General features: G+C 44.8%; 1 protein-coding gene across 3 annotated transcripts in view; it reads left to right on the top strand.

Moving 5' to 3' along the window:
• The window catches only part of PPARG (peroxisome proliferator activated receptor gamma), a 131,510-nt gene extending 123,619 nt beyond the window's left edge, over window positions 1–7,891 (top strand). For all 3 annotated transcript variants that reach the window (XM_072720273.1, XM_072720274.1, XM_026016878.2), the window contains one exon: window positions 7,441–7,891. In XM_072720273.1, coding sequence (XP_072576374.1) covers window positions 7,441–7,688 — 248 coding nt within the window. In that variant the 3' untranslated portion in view covers window positions 7,689–7,891. The remainder of the gene's footprint in view (window positions 1–7,440) is intronic.
• The last annotated feature ends 8,316 nt before the right edge of the window (window positions 7,892–16,207 follow it).

Here is a 16,207-nt window from a genome sequence, read left to right as displayed (position 1 = left end):
GAGAAAGAACAGGAAAGATAGAGGACCCAGGAAAATTAAAGAAAAGAGAGAAGAAAGCAAGGAAAAAGAGGCAAGTGACATAATGCTATTATAAATAGAAATAGCTACCTCACTATGTGTCAGAAATTGCCCTAGCACTTTCCATCTATTAACTCATTTAATCCTCCTGACAACACTATGAGCTGCATTACTCTTGTGTCTCCATTTTTAAAATGAGGAAACTAAGGCACAGAATGTTAAGGAACTTGCTCAGGGTTACCCAGCAAGTAAGTTTTAAGGCTGGGATTCCAACTGCTTCTCACTGAGCCACTAGTGCTTACTTTTGGCTGTGCATTAGAATCACCTGGGAGCTTTTAAAAACCTTGAAGGTCATACCCCAGACCAAGCCAATCAGAATCTCTAGAGCTGGGACCCAGGTATTAGTTTGCAGGGTTTTAATCTCCCCATGTGATTTCAGTGTGTAGCCAAAGCAGAGAATCACTGCAGTCCATCAAGGTCCAGTTGAAATTTAAATATGAGAAGAACACACGTGAAACTTTCTTACAAGAACATGGAAAGGAACTGCTATAGGCCATACCATAGTTTACCGAAGATAAAGTTGGCTGAATTCACAGTTTTGCCTAATGTGCTTACCATGATTCCAATAGATCAGAAAACGACTGTAGAATCCCTAACACCATCACTTCAGGGAAGAAGTGAAACGGGGTGCCCTGGCTTCCTTTATTACTGCTCTAAACTGTCTTGCTTTTATGCATCTGACTACAAGAATGAGAACCTGCCCAAATCCCTCAAACGTGAGTCTGCATCAGGAATTTTTTATTTTTTATTTTATTTTATTTTTTTTTGTGCTCCTGAGTTGTGCTCTTACCAGGATCAGTTCAGGAATCTTCCTCTTCCCAACTGTGTATGCTGGGAAAGCCCAACCCAGCCTACACTCCAGACCTGGTCCTGGTGGAAACTGTTTTTATTTGAAGAAACCAAGAGAATATTCCTATCTCACAGAATCCCTTTACCTTGCTCATTCTCACCATGACCTTATGAAAGAAATACCATTGTCTTTTAAAAAAAGCCAAACTGGGGATCCCTGGGTGGCGCAGTGGTTTAGCGCCTGCCTTTGGCCCAGGGCGCGATCCTGGAGACCCGGGATCGAGTCCCATGTCGGGCTCCCGGTGCATGGAGCCTGCTTCTCCCTCTGCCTGTGTCTCTGCCTCTCTCTCTATCTCTCTGTGACTATCATAAATAAATAAAAAAAAAAATTTTTTTTTAAAAAGCCAAACTCCAGAAAAGATGGAAGGACTTGTCCAAAGTCACATAGAAAGTAGGTGGAAGAGAGACAGGACTTCAAATCTTCAGTTTCCAAATCCATTGCTCTTTTCAACACATCTGTGAACTTAGGAAGACTAGAATAAAGGAAATTGGAAAGGAAGTGTAAAAGGAAGCCCTACCTGCCCTTTGGTTTTCACCGGGCACCTGAACTAAGTAAGGCCTTTCATTGTCTGTGGATCAATTTACAGCTGCCCAGCTATCATACTTCTTGTTTTCTAAATCCCCTGGATAGTCCTTTCCAGATTAGTCTTTATCATAAAGGCAATAGACATAGATTGGAAAAGCCTTAATAGCAGCTCCTAGAATAGAGACAAAACCATCCACTTTGGGTTTTCTGCCTTTCTCTCCAGAAGACCCACCAGGGCCCTCTGATTCCCTGAACGCCTGCTGAGAAAATCTGTGCTTGGGAAATGCCTGGCCCAGGTGGCTGATCCCAGGAGGGTCAAGAGAATTAGAATTTTCTTCAGCTCTCACTCCACATAATGGAGCCAGATCTGGATACGATGGGAGTTTTGTAGGTTTGCTCATAATCAGCAGCCCTCCATAATCAGTTCCAGCACTGTGTGAGTGGGGACCGGAAAGGTTGCTTTCCCAATTCTCTGTAGCCTGGGAGTAAGGAACCAGTAATTGACTCCAGCTTCCTTGAGTGTTGTGTCCTGGAGTATGTGAGTCAACACTCACTTTCCCAGAAGGGCCTTCTAGGCAACCTAGGCCAATAAATGGGGTCCTTTGACCCTGACCCAATTCCAGACTTCAACTCTGACCCTCAGCCAGGTGCAGGAAGAAGATCTCTGTCAGGCCTTCTGAAAACAGTATCTTAGCAGGTACTGGGGAGTGGAGAGGGAAGGTCAAGGACCCAGGATGGCTCCAGGTGCTGGCACAGACCTGCACATTTGTGATGTCCAGCTTAGCTCAGCAAGTATTTGACTGTGTGTGCAAGGAAAGTGGAAGGAAAAAGAGGAGAGGGCACAGGGAAGGCCTTAGAGCAGGGTAGAAGGTGGGGAGCAGCCCTGGCAAATACCTTTTGCCTTTGATTCTAGAGATTGCTTTAAGACCAAGGGAAGCTATTTAGTTTTTTAAAGAAGAGAAGCCAAGTGTTTTAAATTTAAAGTGTAAGCCTGTTAATGTACTTTTCTAATTAAGTTTTGAGTGTATTTCCCCAGTTTAATTATGTGAATTATGTATTTACAGACTAGAAAATTGAGGCTTGGTGGCCTTGATCAGTTTGCCCAGGGTCACAGAGCTGGTTAAAGTAGACTACTTTTTACACTCAACTGCACTCGATTTTGCCTTGATGGAGGCTCAGTAAAGGGGACAGAGACAGATCTGTAAATGATCTAACTTGTCACTGGAGAAAATATAAATCAGTGGCCACAAAATTTCAGCCATTCAGCCAAACTTCATCTGTCACATAATAAAAAAAATAATAACTTGCCAAAGAGGGATTTGAAAATCCAAACCAGATCCTTTTCCACTCCTAGAGGAGCCAGTTCCATTACACTGCACCCAAGCCAAGTGTTTCCAGCAAGCCTGATCAGCTGCATTTTAGGGTTTGGTTGTTTGAGCTGTCATGATAAATGAAACCTACTAGATTAATGTAATCTCTGCAGAAGTTCTGACTGATGCTGCCCAAGAGGAAGGAAAGGAGATAGCATTCTAAGGAGCCAGTGTCCCAGTGAGCAGAGGTTCTACACAAGGGTGTGGGGTCCCAGCCCATGAAGGAGCCACATTCAACACCCGCCTTCCCACAAAATGCTGCCATTTCAGATGCACATGCATTTGCATAGCTACGGAGGGCTATTGAAATCTGGAATATTCATCAGGGAAAGAGGATCAGCAATCATTAAACCGAAGGCACCAGTCCAGGATTTGTCAGGGGCTAAAGCATCAGGGTTTTCATGATTGCATGGCAATTGTGAGAAAGGCGCAGGTCCTCCAGGGGCACGATTCTCTAGGCCAGGACTGCATCATTTGTTTCTTTCTTAGAATCTGAGATTTTTGCAAACTTAAATGCTGGGGTGGGGTGGGGGGTGGTGAGGGGAGAGAGGAAGTATACTTATTCCAATCAATGGAATAAGTAGAAGTTAGAAAACAGAAATCAACTCAAAGTTTCCTTCGTAATTAAAGAGGAGGAAGGGAGAGAATGAAAAGAAACTTAATTTAAAAGAATGTCTAGAGTTCTGAAAATCCCACTGTGAGTCCCTGCTACCATTTCTCTCCTGTACCTCACCTCAGTGGATAAAGGTTCCTAGAGTTTATTAGAAACAAGAAAACACTGTTTGGGACACCTGGGTGGCTCAGTGGTTTAGTGCCTGCCTTCAGCCCAGGGCGTGATCCTGGAGTCCCGGGATCAAGTCCCACGTCGGGCTCCTTGCATAGAGCCTGCTTCTCCCTCTGCCTGTGTCTCTGTGTCTCTCATGAATAAATAAATAAATAAAAATCTTTAAAGAAAAAAAAAAGAAAAGAAAAGAAAACACTGTTTGTGGGAGCCTTCTTCATTGCATTGTTCACCAACCAGGAGAATTGTACTTTTCAATCCAGGACTCAGCCAGAACAACCTTCTTGCTCATTAATTCAGCCAACTGAGTACTTCCTGTGTTTCTACCAGAGGCTCAGAGATTATCAAGACATAGTGTCTGCCCTCTGATACCTCGTGACCTCATAGGGAACATAAAGAAGAAAACTAGTACTTATGGTGTGATTTATAAATACAATATAGTTATAATACAGTGTTTGAAATTAAACAGACTTAGATTCAAATTTCAGTTCTGCCATTTACTAGGAAGTAGCAGATCTTGGGCAAGATTTAACACCTTTCTCTAAATCTTTGTTTTTCCCTCTATAGAACACTGGCCTTGTGGAGTTTTTGTGAAAATCAAATGATCTATTATGTATAAAGCCCTTAGCTCATTCTTTGGAAAATGATAACCATTCAATAAATGTAATCTACTAGTATGATGGAGATTGTTTATAGGGTGCAATGGGTCCAGAGAAAGGGGTTTGGAAGAATAGGGGAGAGGAAGAGATAATGTCAAGGAGGGTTTCCAGAACATAGTGACACAGGCTATATTTTGAGGAACAGGTTGAAATAAGTAAGATGGGTAAAGGGAAAGGAAGGCTGTTTCACGAGAGAAGGACAGAATCTGTATAAGCACAGTCGTGACAGAAAATAGGATTTTTGATGGACTTAGTTTGGTAATAGCCTAATATGGCTAGAACAGAAGGATGGTTTCAGAAAATGAGACTAGAGGCTGAAAGGTATTATAAAGGTAAGTAGGGCCTCCTGGCTGGTTCAGTTGGTAGAACTTGCACCTCTTGACCTTGGGGTCATGAGTTGATGCCCCAGATTGAGTGTACAGATTACTTAAAAAACATTAAAAAAAAGTTTTTTTTAGGGGCACCTGGGTGGCTCAGTTAAGCATCTGCCTTCAGCTCAGATCATGATGCCAGGATCCTGGGATTGAGCCCCATGTGGCTCCCTGCTCAGCAGGGAGCCTGCTACTCCTTCTCCCTCTGCTTTTCCCCCTGCTTGTGCTCAGTCTCTCTCTCTGTCTCTCTCTCTCTGTCAAATAAGTAAATAAATTTTAAAATGTTTTTTAAATAAATAAAAGGTAAGTAAAAGCTCTTTACAATGCTTTAGAAAGAAGGGGAAGAGATAAAATTAGAAAACAAGGGTGAATAGCCTTCAAGATCTGAAATTTGGAATCAGCACAAGGAATCAGGTGCTATTACCTGATGTCCTGAATGGCGTACAAAAACTCTGCACCCCCTCTCATGAGCTTTAGTAAGAAAACCCTATATCCTAACCACAGTGCAACAGGCCTGAGAAATTACAAAATAAAACTTAGAAGTTAGAAAACAAAAACAAACACCCACATTTTCCACTTGGAAATTTCAAAGCATGCTTCTATGTAACTCTTAGATTAAAAATGAAATCAAAATAGTAAGACTATTTAGGAAAGAGCTATGAGCATACTATTTACCCAAGCCTATGGGATGAAACCAAAGTGGTACTCAGAGGAAACTTTAGAGTTTTAAATGCATCTATCAGAAAACAAGAAATACTAAAACTAAATGAATTAAGCATTCCACTCAAGAAGCCAGAAAAAGAGGGGAAAATAAACCTAAAGAAAGTTAAAAGAAAAAATTAAATTGAAAACAAGATAGAATTTTTAAAAGAGTTGATGAATAAAACCAAAAGCTGTGTTTCTTTAAAAAGAAAAAGAAGCCTTTAGCAAATCAGATTTTTATTTTATTTTATTTTATATAAAGATTTTATTTATTTATTCATGAGAGATAGAGAGGGAGGCAGACATAGGCAGAGGTAGAAGCAGGCTTCCTGCAGGGAGCCCAGTGTGGGACCTGATCCCAGAACTCTGAGATCATGCCCTGAGCCAAAGGCAGACGCCCAACCACCTGAGCCACCCAGGCATCCCGCATATTAGATTTTTAAATGAGAGAATATACAAAATAAAAAGCATTCAGTTATAAATAAAAATAAGAAATTTAAAATTCTAAAATAATATTATGTATAATTCTATTCCAATATGAATTACAAAATTTTACTTTTAATAAAGTAAATGGTCTTTGCTAAATCTTGATTAAGCTCTTTACTAAAGAGATTAAAAGCTGTAGAAGAAAAATTAAAGGTAGACCAAGATTTACCATCAGGCTCAGGTCGTTCTGCCAGTGAATTCCAAGAAGCCAGTAAGGAATAGATCCTTACTACATACAAATAGAAGGAAAATTTCTCAACTCAGTCTAGAAAGCTAGTTAACATATCAAAACAGACAAAGGATGGCACAAAAAAAGACAACTCTGGGCCAATCTCACAAATTTTAAAACCCTAAGGAAAATAGGAGCAAATGAGTACAGCAATATAAGGAAATCTCTTAATATAATTTACTAGATTAAGATAAATCCATTAGGTTATCTCTTTAGAAAGCAAAAGTTTAAAGCATTTGATGAAATGTCACAGCATTCCTGAATAAAACAAATTAAAAACTTTATAACTCTTGAAAAGCCAGGAGTAAAACATATCCACTATAATCTCTGGTAAACATACTTGTGGTAAGCCAGTAGAAGCATTTTCTTCATGGTTAGGAGTGAAACAAGAATACCTCCTCTCCTACCGCTACTATTATTTAATACCATACTAGAGGTATTAGCCAATACACTGTGGCTAGAAAAAGAAATGAGAAGTGTAAACACTGGGAAAGAAGAAATAAATGAAGTTATCAGTATTTGCAGATATAATAGTCTAGCCAAAATAGAAAAATAAATCCACGATAACTGTTAGAATTGACAAGAGTCTAGAAATTGGAATATATTCAGTATACTAAAATCAATATGTTTTTTGTAAGCACCAGTAGGGATAGATTAGAAAAGATCCTGAATCCTATAGAATCCTATAAAGCAAAAAAATAAAGGACACTGTAAAGTATTTAGGGATTCATCTAACAGGATCTTCATGAAGAAAAACATAAAAAGTTTAAAAGTGTCATTTAAGTCCGCTATTTAAAAATTCAAATAAGGAAAGTTTAAAGAAGAAAGTGAAAATTCCCTCACCGCTTGGAAGAAACCTCTGTTAAAATCTAGGGCTCTATCTTTCCAAACTGTATTTAAAACGATGGCTTGTCTCATTGAAAACATATATGACATATTAAGGAAAAAATAAGACAAAGCTGATTTTAAAAGTGTACCTACAGCTGTGGTGAGCAAGTAAGTAGAGTTTTAGAAAACACAGACTCATCAGGAAGGGACAGAAGTTAAAAATGAGATTTCCGAGCGAGTAGAAACCTACTGGCGGAAGAGTCCGCAGTCAGGGGAGGATTGCATTGCCATTGTGTGTGTCAACTGAGCAGGCAATAGATTATGCCCCAGCCAGGAAACAATGCCCCCCGGAAGTTCTGCTGGTCTTGGTTTCAACCTGTACCCCCATATGCAGTTCTTGCCCACGGTCTACTTACCCTCTCTCCCCACCGTATTTTAGAACCAGAGCAAAACAAGCCAATAAAAAGACAGGTTAGAGTAGCTTGGCTGAAAATGCCTCAGATGTAGGGCCAGAGAATTCTGTAACTGAACCTCCTGTTCTTCTCCCCCTCCCGCCCCCAGACCGCCCAGGTTTGCTGAATGTGAAGCCCATTGAGGACATACAGGACAACCTGCTACAAGCCTTGGAGCTCCAGCTCAAGCTGAACCACCCCGAGTCCTCTCAGCTCTTTGCCAAGCTGCTCCAGAAAATGACAGACCTCAGACAAATTGTAACAGAACATGTGCAGCTATTGCAAGTCATAAAGAAAACAGAGACAGACATGAGTCTTCACCCACTCCTACAAGAGATATACAAGGACTTGTATTAGCAGAGAAGTCCAAATTCACTGACAACGTTTTCCTTCTTCCGATTGCACTATTTTGAGGGGAAATCTGACACCTAAAAAATTTACTGTGAAAAAGCATTTTAAAAAGAAAAGGTTTTAGAATAAATAGATCTATTTTATGCATATTGTTTATAAAAATACATTTACAATTTACTTTTAATATTAAAAATTACCATATTATGAAATTGCTGGTTGTGTTTGAAGACTGAGTCTTTATGTGTCCTCTACCCTCCTCACACTGCCAGTCTTATTTCCTTTTATTCCCTCCATTCCTTCCTTCCTTCCTTCCTTCCTTCCTTCCTTCCTTCCTTCCTTCCTTCCTTTCTTCTTTTTTAAGATATATTTATTTTGGAGAGAGAGAGCATGGATAGGGGCAGAGGAAGAGGGAGAGAAGCAGACTCCCCGCTGAGCACAGAACCTGATGTGAGGCTCCATCTTGTAACCATGAGATCATCATCTGAGATGAAATCAAGAGTTGGGCTCTCAACCAACTGAGGCACCCCATCTTCTTTCTTACACATTTTTAAAAATTTGAATGGAACTGCTGCTCAACTTTCATTCTCAGTAAATTAATTTTTCACTCAATTTACAACTTCTCTGAACTCTCCATCTGCCTTAAACAACCACAACTAAGAAAAGAAGGAAAACATCAGGACCAAAAACCTTTGAGAGCATGTGTTTCTTACCCTAGATGTGCAAGTCTGTGGCATAGCCTTATACCTACCAAGAATCCAGTCATCTTCCACAAACCCCCATCAAGATTTCCACTCACCATGAGCAACCTCCTGACAGGGTGCCAAGGGATACACCATACACCCAGTGGCAAGCACCAACTGCTAGAAGCTGTGGGTAACAGAAGTGTTTGAAGATTTGGCACCTGCCAAAAAGAAGTTATAGTTAAATTGAGGAGAAAAGATTCATCTTTCTTAAAAACAGATTATAATAGTATAATCATGTGCCCAATAAATGGCTCATACTCCATAAGTAGTGTAAGAGTTCAAAGGAAGTAAGGATTGATGAAGATTGGATTAGTTGAGTGTGACTCTAAATTCATTGAAGTGGGGGATCCCTGGGTGGCGCAGCGGTTTGGCGTCTGCCTTTGGCCCAGGGCGCGATCCTGGAGACCCAGGATCGAATCCCACGTCGGGCTCCCGGTGCATGGAGCCTGCTTCTCCCTCTGCCTGTGTCTCTGCCTCTCTCTCTATCTCTCTGTGACTATCGTAAAAAAAAAAAAAAAAAAAAAAATTTATAAATTCATTGAAGTGGGCCTGAGAGAATGTGCTGGATTTGGGATAGGTAGATACTAGGAGAAAAGACATTCCAGGAAAGCAAAACAGAACACCAACAAGAGAAACCAAAAACCAAACATGAATGAGGGAGAAGAGCCACATTCTGATTCTGATGGACATGGATGAGTTTTGCTATCGTTACTCCTATAATCCTCCTTGGGACCCCCTTGCCCAGAGATCTTTTGCTTTTCTAACCTCAAAGGCTAATCATCTGTATCATTTAGGTGATGGCATGCCTCCCCAGCATGCAGACAGTATGTTGCCTAAAAGGGCCTTCCTTCTTGGCACGTGAATAGATTCATTGATCAGAGCCACCAGTTCACTAGCATTGCCTATCCGTGAACTCATGATACTATGACTTTGAAGGGTACTTTACAAACAAACTCTCCTGCAGTCTTTCTCCTCCAGGATGGTTATGTCCACTGACCAAAATTATTTCCCTGGTACTCCTCCCCCCTTAGTTTATCTTTCTTTATAATAACGCATTGATACTGGGGCATCTGGGTGGCTCAGTGGTTGAGCGTCTGCCTTTGGCTCGGGTCATGGTCCCAGGGTCCTGGAATCGAGTTCCGCGGGGAGCCTGCTTTTCCCTCTGCCTATGTCTCTGCCTTTCTCTCTCTCTCTCTGTCACTCATGAATAAATAAAACCTTTAAAAATAAATAAGGCGGGATCCCTGGGTGGCGCAGCGGTTTGGCGCCTGCCTTTGACCCAGGGCGCGATCCTGGAGACCCGGGATCGAATCCCACGTCAGGCTCCCGGTGCATGGAGCCTGCTTCTCCCTCTGCCTGTGTCTCTGCCTCTCTCTCTCTCTCTGTGTGACTATCATAAATAAATAAAAATTAAAAAAAAAAAAAAAAAATAAATAAATAAATAAATAAATAAATAAGGCACTGATACTTAGAAGAACATAACTTCACATTTGAGGCTTTCAGGCCAAAACATCAGGAAAGACCTTTTCATCCTTTACCTAAAAATAAACATCTCCAAAGAGTCCGTTACAGAAGCGAGTCCTGACCACAACCCTAAAAATGCAAGATCCCTAGCCCTTGAAGAGCCACAACTTCCCAGCTCAAAACTTTAGTAGCTGCAACCACAGCTTTTTGGGACCAGCGCCTGAAGTCCTTGTCAATGTGTTAACAGAACACCAGGAGGGAGAGTAACAAACTCGGTCCATCACATGACAATTTTTCCCTTGATGCCAAACATCAGGATATCCTAAAACATCCCCATGACTGACTAGAGGCTCACCACTGTTCCATGTGGAGAGTTTATCATCCAGGAGATCTTGAAGGAAAAAAAGAAAAGAAAGAACGTGTGTGAGCAGTAGACGAGGTGAGGATTCCACCTCAGAGGAGATCCCTTGTTTACAAGATTTCTCAAACAAAAAGTCTTTCAGCACACTGCTGCTGCGCTCAGCTCCCACCAGCGTCGAGCGGCCGGTCCAAACCCTCCCCACATTCTCCGCGCTGTGGCTGCCAACGCAGGACGAGGGAGCCGTTCTCCGCTCTTTGGCACCGATGGTTAGCATTGAATAGCTTTTAAACCCTGGCAGCTCGCAAGTTCCCATCTCTCCGACTTCTTCCCTGTGGTTTGGACTGTCATTTGTTAAATACTTTGCAACACATCTTATACAGCCTCCAAAGCTCCTGCTCCTCTCTCTGGTCTCCCTTCCCCCGCAGGATGATTCACAAGTTCATCAACAAATGTATCATCGGTTATTCATAGTGCTTTCTCCGGACATAAACACACTTAGGGATTTGTGTTAATAAAAATAGGAAGAAAAGTAACTTTGGTCAAGAGTCCAAAAAGAGAGAGGGGGGTGATTCAGGGCTCCCGTGAGAGCCCTACCCCTAGCACTGCCCTTGACTCTGGCCTGGCTCCTCACCCTCACCCCAAGCCCACCCCCATCTGCAGCTCCCCGCTATCCATGGAGCATATATCTGCACACCCCGTTCTGTAGCTACCATCAAAAATTGGGCAGATCTGAGTATCTGGCTTCTTTTTAAAAATTTGGGTGAGGAACAAGAGGAGGGGATCTGCAGTAAGAACTCACAGAATTGGGATGCACTAGCCAGTGCCACTACTGCAAATTCTGGAACCCAGGAGGATGGCCACATCTGTGCCACTGAAGAAAAAAGGGAGGAGGGGGAACTAGGCTTCTGTGGTAGGCCTACTTGGTTGCTACTGGATTCCAGTGACTTTTCCTCATCTCCCTAGAGGCTAACGAAGGCAAACCCTTATTATGAGCAGGCCCTACTTGCTGGATATCCACTACTAACTGTGTGGTGCTGATACAGCGGGCCAAGGGTGAGAAAGAGTTGGAAATTGGCCCCTAGATACTATTCCCTTCAAAATACCCACTGGGGAGCAGGGGTGGAGGCTTCTAAAGAAAGCCAACTTCAGTCCTAAATCCCAAAAGAACCAAAGTGTGTTGCCAGCAGGATCATCCCCCATTGCTTCTCTTCCCTCTTTCCCACCCACTCGCTGGAACAGTTTGGGGCTGTGAGACAGACCAAGATGCCTGTTCCTCACTAGGTAGCCGCCTCCCTATTTGTCTCTGTCCTCTCCACATCCTGGTTCCCAGCCCTGGCTGCTGTTGTCTCTATTCACATTATTAGCACTGTTATTATCTGCATATCAGTCCTCACCAGGCGATTGTATGTGGAAGGCCAACCGTTTTAATGCTTATTGAAATGAACTAAAATAGCAGTATCTTAGCACTGAGACTGTCAGATGTCATCTCATCCCACCTCATTTGTGAACATGTATTCAGCTCATGCTCCAGACCCCATGCCGCCATATGAGGAGGAGGGGAACTAGGCCCTGCCCTCAAGGGGCTCATAGTCTGTTGATGAAGTCAGATGCATTATTAAGCTCAGCCAAAGTGATGAATCGCCTAGAGGTGTGAAAAAAGGATTCATGGGGGATGTGGGTGGACTCAGAAGAGTAAAAGCACATCATGTGTTCAGAAAGCAGCAAGAAGTTAGATATGCCTACCACAGCCGAGGTGGTGAGAAGTGAATGTGGCCAGGTCAGCGTCAGATTTTAACAAGGGAGCTACCTTGGACTGTATTTGTAAGCAACTGGGATCCAGTGGATAGTGCCAGGTGGAAGAGGAACATGATCAAGTTTGCATGTTGGGAAGTCAGCTCTCTAAAAGGTCAGATCCCCTCTGCAATGCTTCTAACAGCTGTCTAACCCCTGAACAACTACCTTACAAGTTGGGGGGCTCTCTCCGTTCCAAGCCCCTTGATGATTTCCATCTGCTGCCCCTGGGGTCACACATACCACATGCTTGTTCCTGCACCCTAGAGGTTCCAACTCCCCTCGTCCTCTTCAATCTTTTGGCTCCATCTCAAGGTCCCCAGCTCCCTCCCTCCTTGCTGTCCATTTCCTAATGCTCCTGGGAGCTGGGGCCTCACATCCCCCTAACCCACAATGTTCCTCTGCCTTGATGGCAAAGTCACCGCTACCCCCATGTAACAAAACTTCCAGGCCCTTCTCTCATTTCCAGGCCAGCCCTGCATTTGTCATAGAATTCTAGAAAATTCAAGCTCAAAGGAGCTAAGCCATTCAAATGACAGATGAGAACCTTGAGAATCAAAGAAGTTAAGTGATAAGCCCAAGACCCTAGGAGTCTACTAGGATTAATTTATTCAAAGGTGTTATATTTCATTCATACTCTTATCAACCCTGACATGGCCACTAGTGGGATCAGTAGGTTAACATGAGAATCTCGAAGTGCATGATGAACTTGGAGCTAGTGTGAGTCTCTGCACTGTGGAAAAAGGAAAAAGAATGGGGCAAATTTCTTAGAGGGATTATTGTAATGATCAAAAGATTATTATGTGAGTCATTCAGTATGTGTCTGGCACATAGTATGTGACACTGTTATGGAAGACAGTATCTCAATTTGGACTTTAGAGATGCCTGGGTTTGAATTAAATTCCTAACCCTACCACTACTTGCCCTATAACCATATGACTTTTGGCCACTCTCTGAACCTCTTTAGTCCTTAATTACCCTCATCTGTAAAATGGAACAATAATACCCATCTTACAGGTAATTGTGAGGATTAAATGTAATAGGGCCTATAAAACACTTCACACAGCTCCTTGGCACCTCTTAACCAGTCAGTCTGTGTTGGCTACAGATAACATCGTGGCCACTGTTATTATTAAAGTGTCCTTCACTCAAGAAGGCATCCTGGCCTCATAGAACAGGCTCTTCCTGTTCAAGTATTCCGGGCCTTCCCTGAATAGACAGGAAACCAGGTAAAGGGATTGGATTTCAACATTTGGCAGTACAATAAAAAATACATTCTCTCAAAAGCATTTTGCTTCCAGTCCATAAGCACTAGGAGAAAATAATTATATGAAAGACAACTGCCATGTTCTGATTTAGAAAAAAAAAAAAAAAAAAATGCCAGGATGAGGCTAAGAAAACATTTCTCCAAAGTAATGGGACTTTTCTCTTGTGACTTATGCTCCTAATTTTAGACTAATATTACATAGTTTGCATCTCCGGAGGGGTTATAAAGAATAAGAAAATTGCTAATTTGGGTCTGTAGGGAGTGGGTTGGGATATTTCCATCCCCTCTAGAGTTTTGTAAATATGTTCCAGGCCAGAAGTTCCCAGGAGAATAGCATTCCTGGGATCTATTTAGTGCCATGGGCTGTGCTCAAGGAGGATCCAAGTGACTTTCTGCAAGAGTTGGAAAACTGTGATCCTGTGGCCACTTTTACATAATCCTAGAGGCTGTGTCGTGTAGACTAGAGTATCCACTGTCAGCTTGAGACTTGGCTCTGCTACTTTCTAGGTGTGTGGCCCTGAGCAAGTCACACTTCCCCTCTGGGGACAAAGAACCTGGCCTAGAGAAAGAAATCCTTCAGCAAATGGCATCTGATTCATTCATCATGAATGAAGGAACGGGTCTCAGTTTCCCTCTCTGTAAAATGGGAATAACTGCACCCACCCTGCATGTCTTACAAAATATCACATGAAGCAAGCAGGGCAGGCTGGGTCACCGCTATTCTCAGACAAGAAAGAGAGCCCCAGGTGAGGTACAGGAGCTAGCCCAAGCTTACACAAATAAAAGGTAGAGGCAAAGCTGAGCCTAGCCCCCTGGCCTGCTGAGGCCCACCCTATTTATTTATTTATTTATTAAGATTTTATTTATTTATTCATGAGAGGCAGAGACACAGGCAGAGGGAGACACAGGCTCCCCCGGGGAGCCTGATGTGGGACTCAATCCCAGGACCCTGGCATCATGACCTGAGTGGAAGGCAGGTGCTCAACCACTGAGGAGGCACCCAGGTGCCCTGAGGCCCACCCTATTTAGGGTTGTTTTCTACTACACGCTAGATGCAAAGACAGTGTTGCTGGTTGGCAGAGCTGCAGCTGATGGCATACAAGACTTCAGTTGGAATTTTGGCTCTGCCCCATACTAGCTGTGCAACCTTGGGCAGGCCCCTTCCGACTCCGGGCCTCAGCTTCTTCCTCTAGTCTGTGATGGTCCCAGCCCCTACCTTGTAGGGTCGCTGTGAGGACCAGAGGTAGGTCCTGGAGCCCCTTGCACCATCAGCTGGGCCCTCGCTCGGGCCTGGGGATGTTGGTCACCCGTGTCCTCACCCAGAGAGGAAACCGTGAGGCGCCAGCCTGTGCGGGGTGGTCCCGCGTGGGCCCGGTTCCGCAGGCGGCCTGTGGCGGCCCCCGGGAAACCGCTCTTGGGGGCCTCGGTTTCCTCATCTGCACGTCAGAGGCTCTGGGGGGCTGGAAGGAGGGCGAGGCCTCTGTGTTCCCTGCTGCCCCTGCACCCCCCACCCCCACCCCCCGGGCCGCCCACCGCAGCCAGCGCTGCCAGCGGCCTGGAGCCGCTCCAGCCGAGGGGGTGCAGCCTCCGGGCGCAGGGAGGGGCCCCGGGCTGCCTGTTCCCACCGGCCGGGCCGGCCGAGGGGCGTTGTGCCGAGTCAGCGAGCTGGCGCTCCGAGCCCGCGGGGGGAGGCAGCCAGGACGGCCTCCCGGAGCCCGGGAACCGCGGGCCAACGCCGGGCGCCAGGCCTCCCGGGGCTCGGGGTGGGGGGCGGGGAGCGGCTGCTGGGGAAGGCAGCCGGGCTGCAGGAGCTGCGCTTTCTGGCAAGGTCCTCCCCAGGGCGGCCTCCACCCTCCCCAGGCTCCCCACTCGTCGGTCGGTCTTGACAGCCGTCGCTCCTCTCAAACATCAAGTACAAGCCTGACTTAGAAACTGCCTCATGGCCCAGGGAGGTGGTTTATGGGTCAAGGTCCCACAGAGAACAATGGCACACTCAGAAGGGACCCCGGGGAGAGTTTAGTGCAGGGGGGGGGGGGGGGTGTGTGTCTCTCTCAAACCTTCGGAGGGCTATGGGAACCAATATGGGGAGGTGAGAGCCTCCAGCCACCCCAGGCTAGCCACGGCCCTGAGGCCAGGGGAGGGAAAGGGTTTTTTCTGTTCTGTTTTGTTTTAAGATTTTATTTATTTATTCATGAGAGACACAGAGAGAGAGAGGCAGAGACGCAGGCAGAGGGAGAAGCAGGCTCCATGCAGGGAACCTGATGTGGGACTGGATCCCGCGTCTCCAGGGTCACACCCTGGGGTGGGCTGCAGGCAGCGCTAAAGGGCTGAGCCACCCAGGCACCCCAACCCAACAGAGCTGTGGCCACAGGAGAGGGCTAACTCGCAAGAACTGTGGCCCAAGGAAGTGAGAAACATTCTCACGGCAGAGAGCAAACTGGAAGATAAATACCCTTCCTCTCTCTCCTCCCAGTCCTTGGCCCATCCTACTGGAAGCCAGGGAACAAAAGAATCAATGGACGCACCATCCCAGGGCACAGAGCAGGGTAGAGATGGGTGGAAGGCAAACCTGGGCAAGCGGTATAGCCAGCAGGGAGCGGTAGGTGGTATCTCGAAGCCCATGATACTGAAGGGAAACAGAACTTTAAGTCTGACTTCACAGAGCAGTATCTCTCCACTCTAGGATTCAGAATCAGCTCCGTCTCACTCCCGAGACAGTCTTTTCATTGTGTTCAACCAGCTATGGAAGACCTAAGGGAGCAGGGCAAGAAGGAGGGTTGATATCAGCATCGCTTTATGCCCCTAGCCCACGTGGGCCCTAGTAGTGGGGAACCTGCACGATTTTATTAGGTACTTCCCACATCTTTCCCTCATATTTAGGCTACATGCCTAAAGCAGC

The sequence above is a fragment of the Vulpes vulpes genome, chromosome 9 (genome assembly GCF_048418805.1).
Source record: "Vulpes vulpes isolate BD-2025 chromosome 9, VulVul3, whole genome shotgun sequence".
NCBI lineage: Eukaryota > Metazoa > Chordata > Mammalia > Carnivora > Canidae > Vulpes > Vulpes vulpes.
Note: the sequence above shows the minus strand (reverse complement) of the source record. Positions and strands in the feature narration are given on the sequence as shown.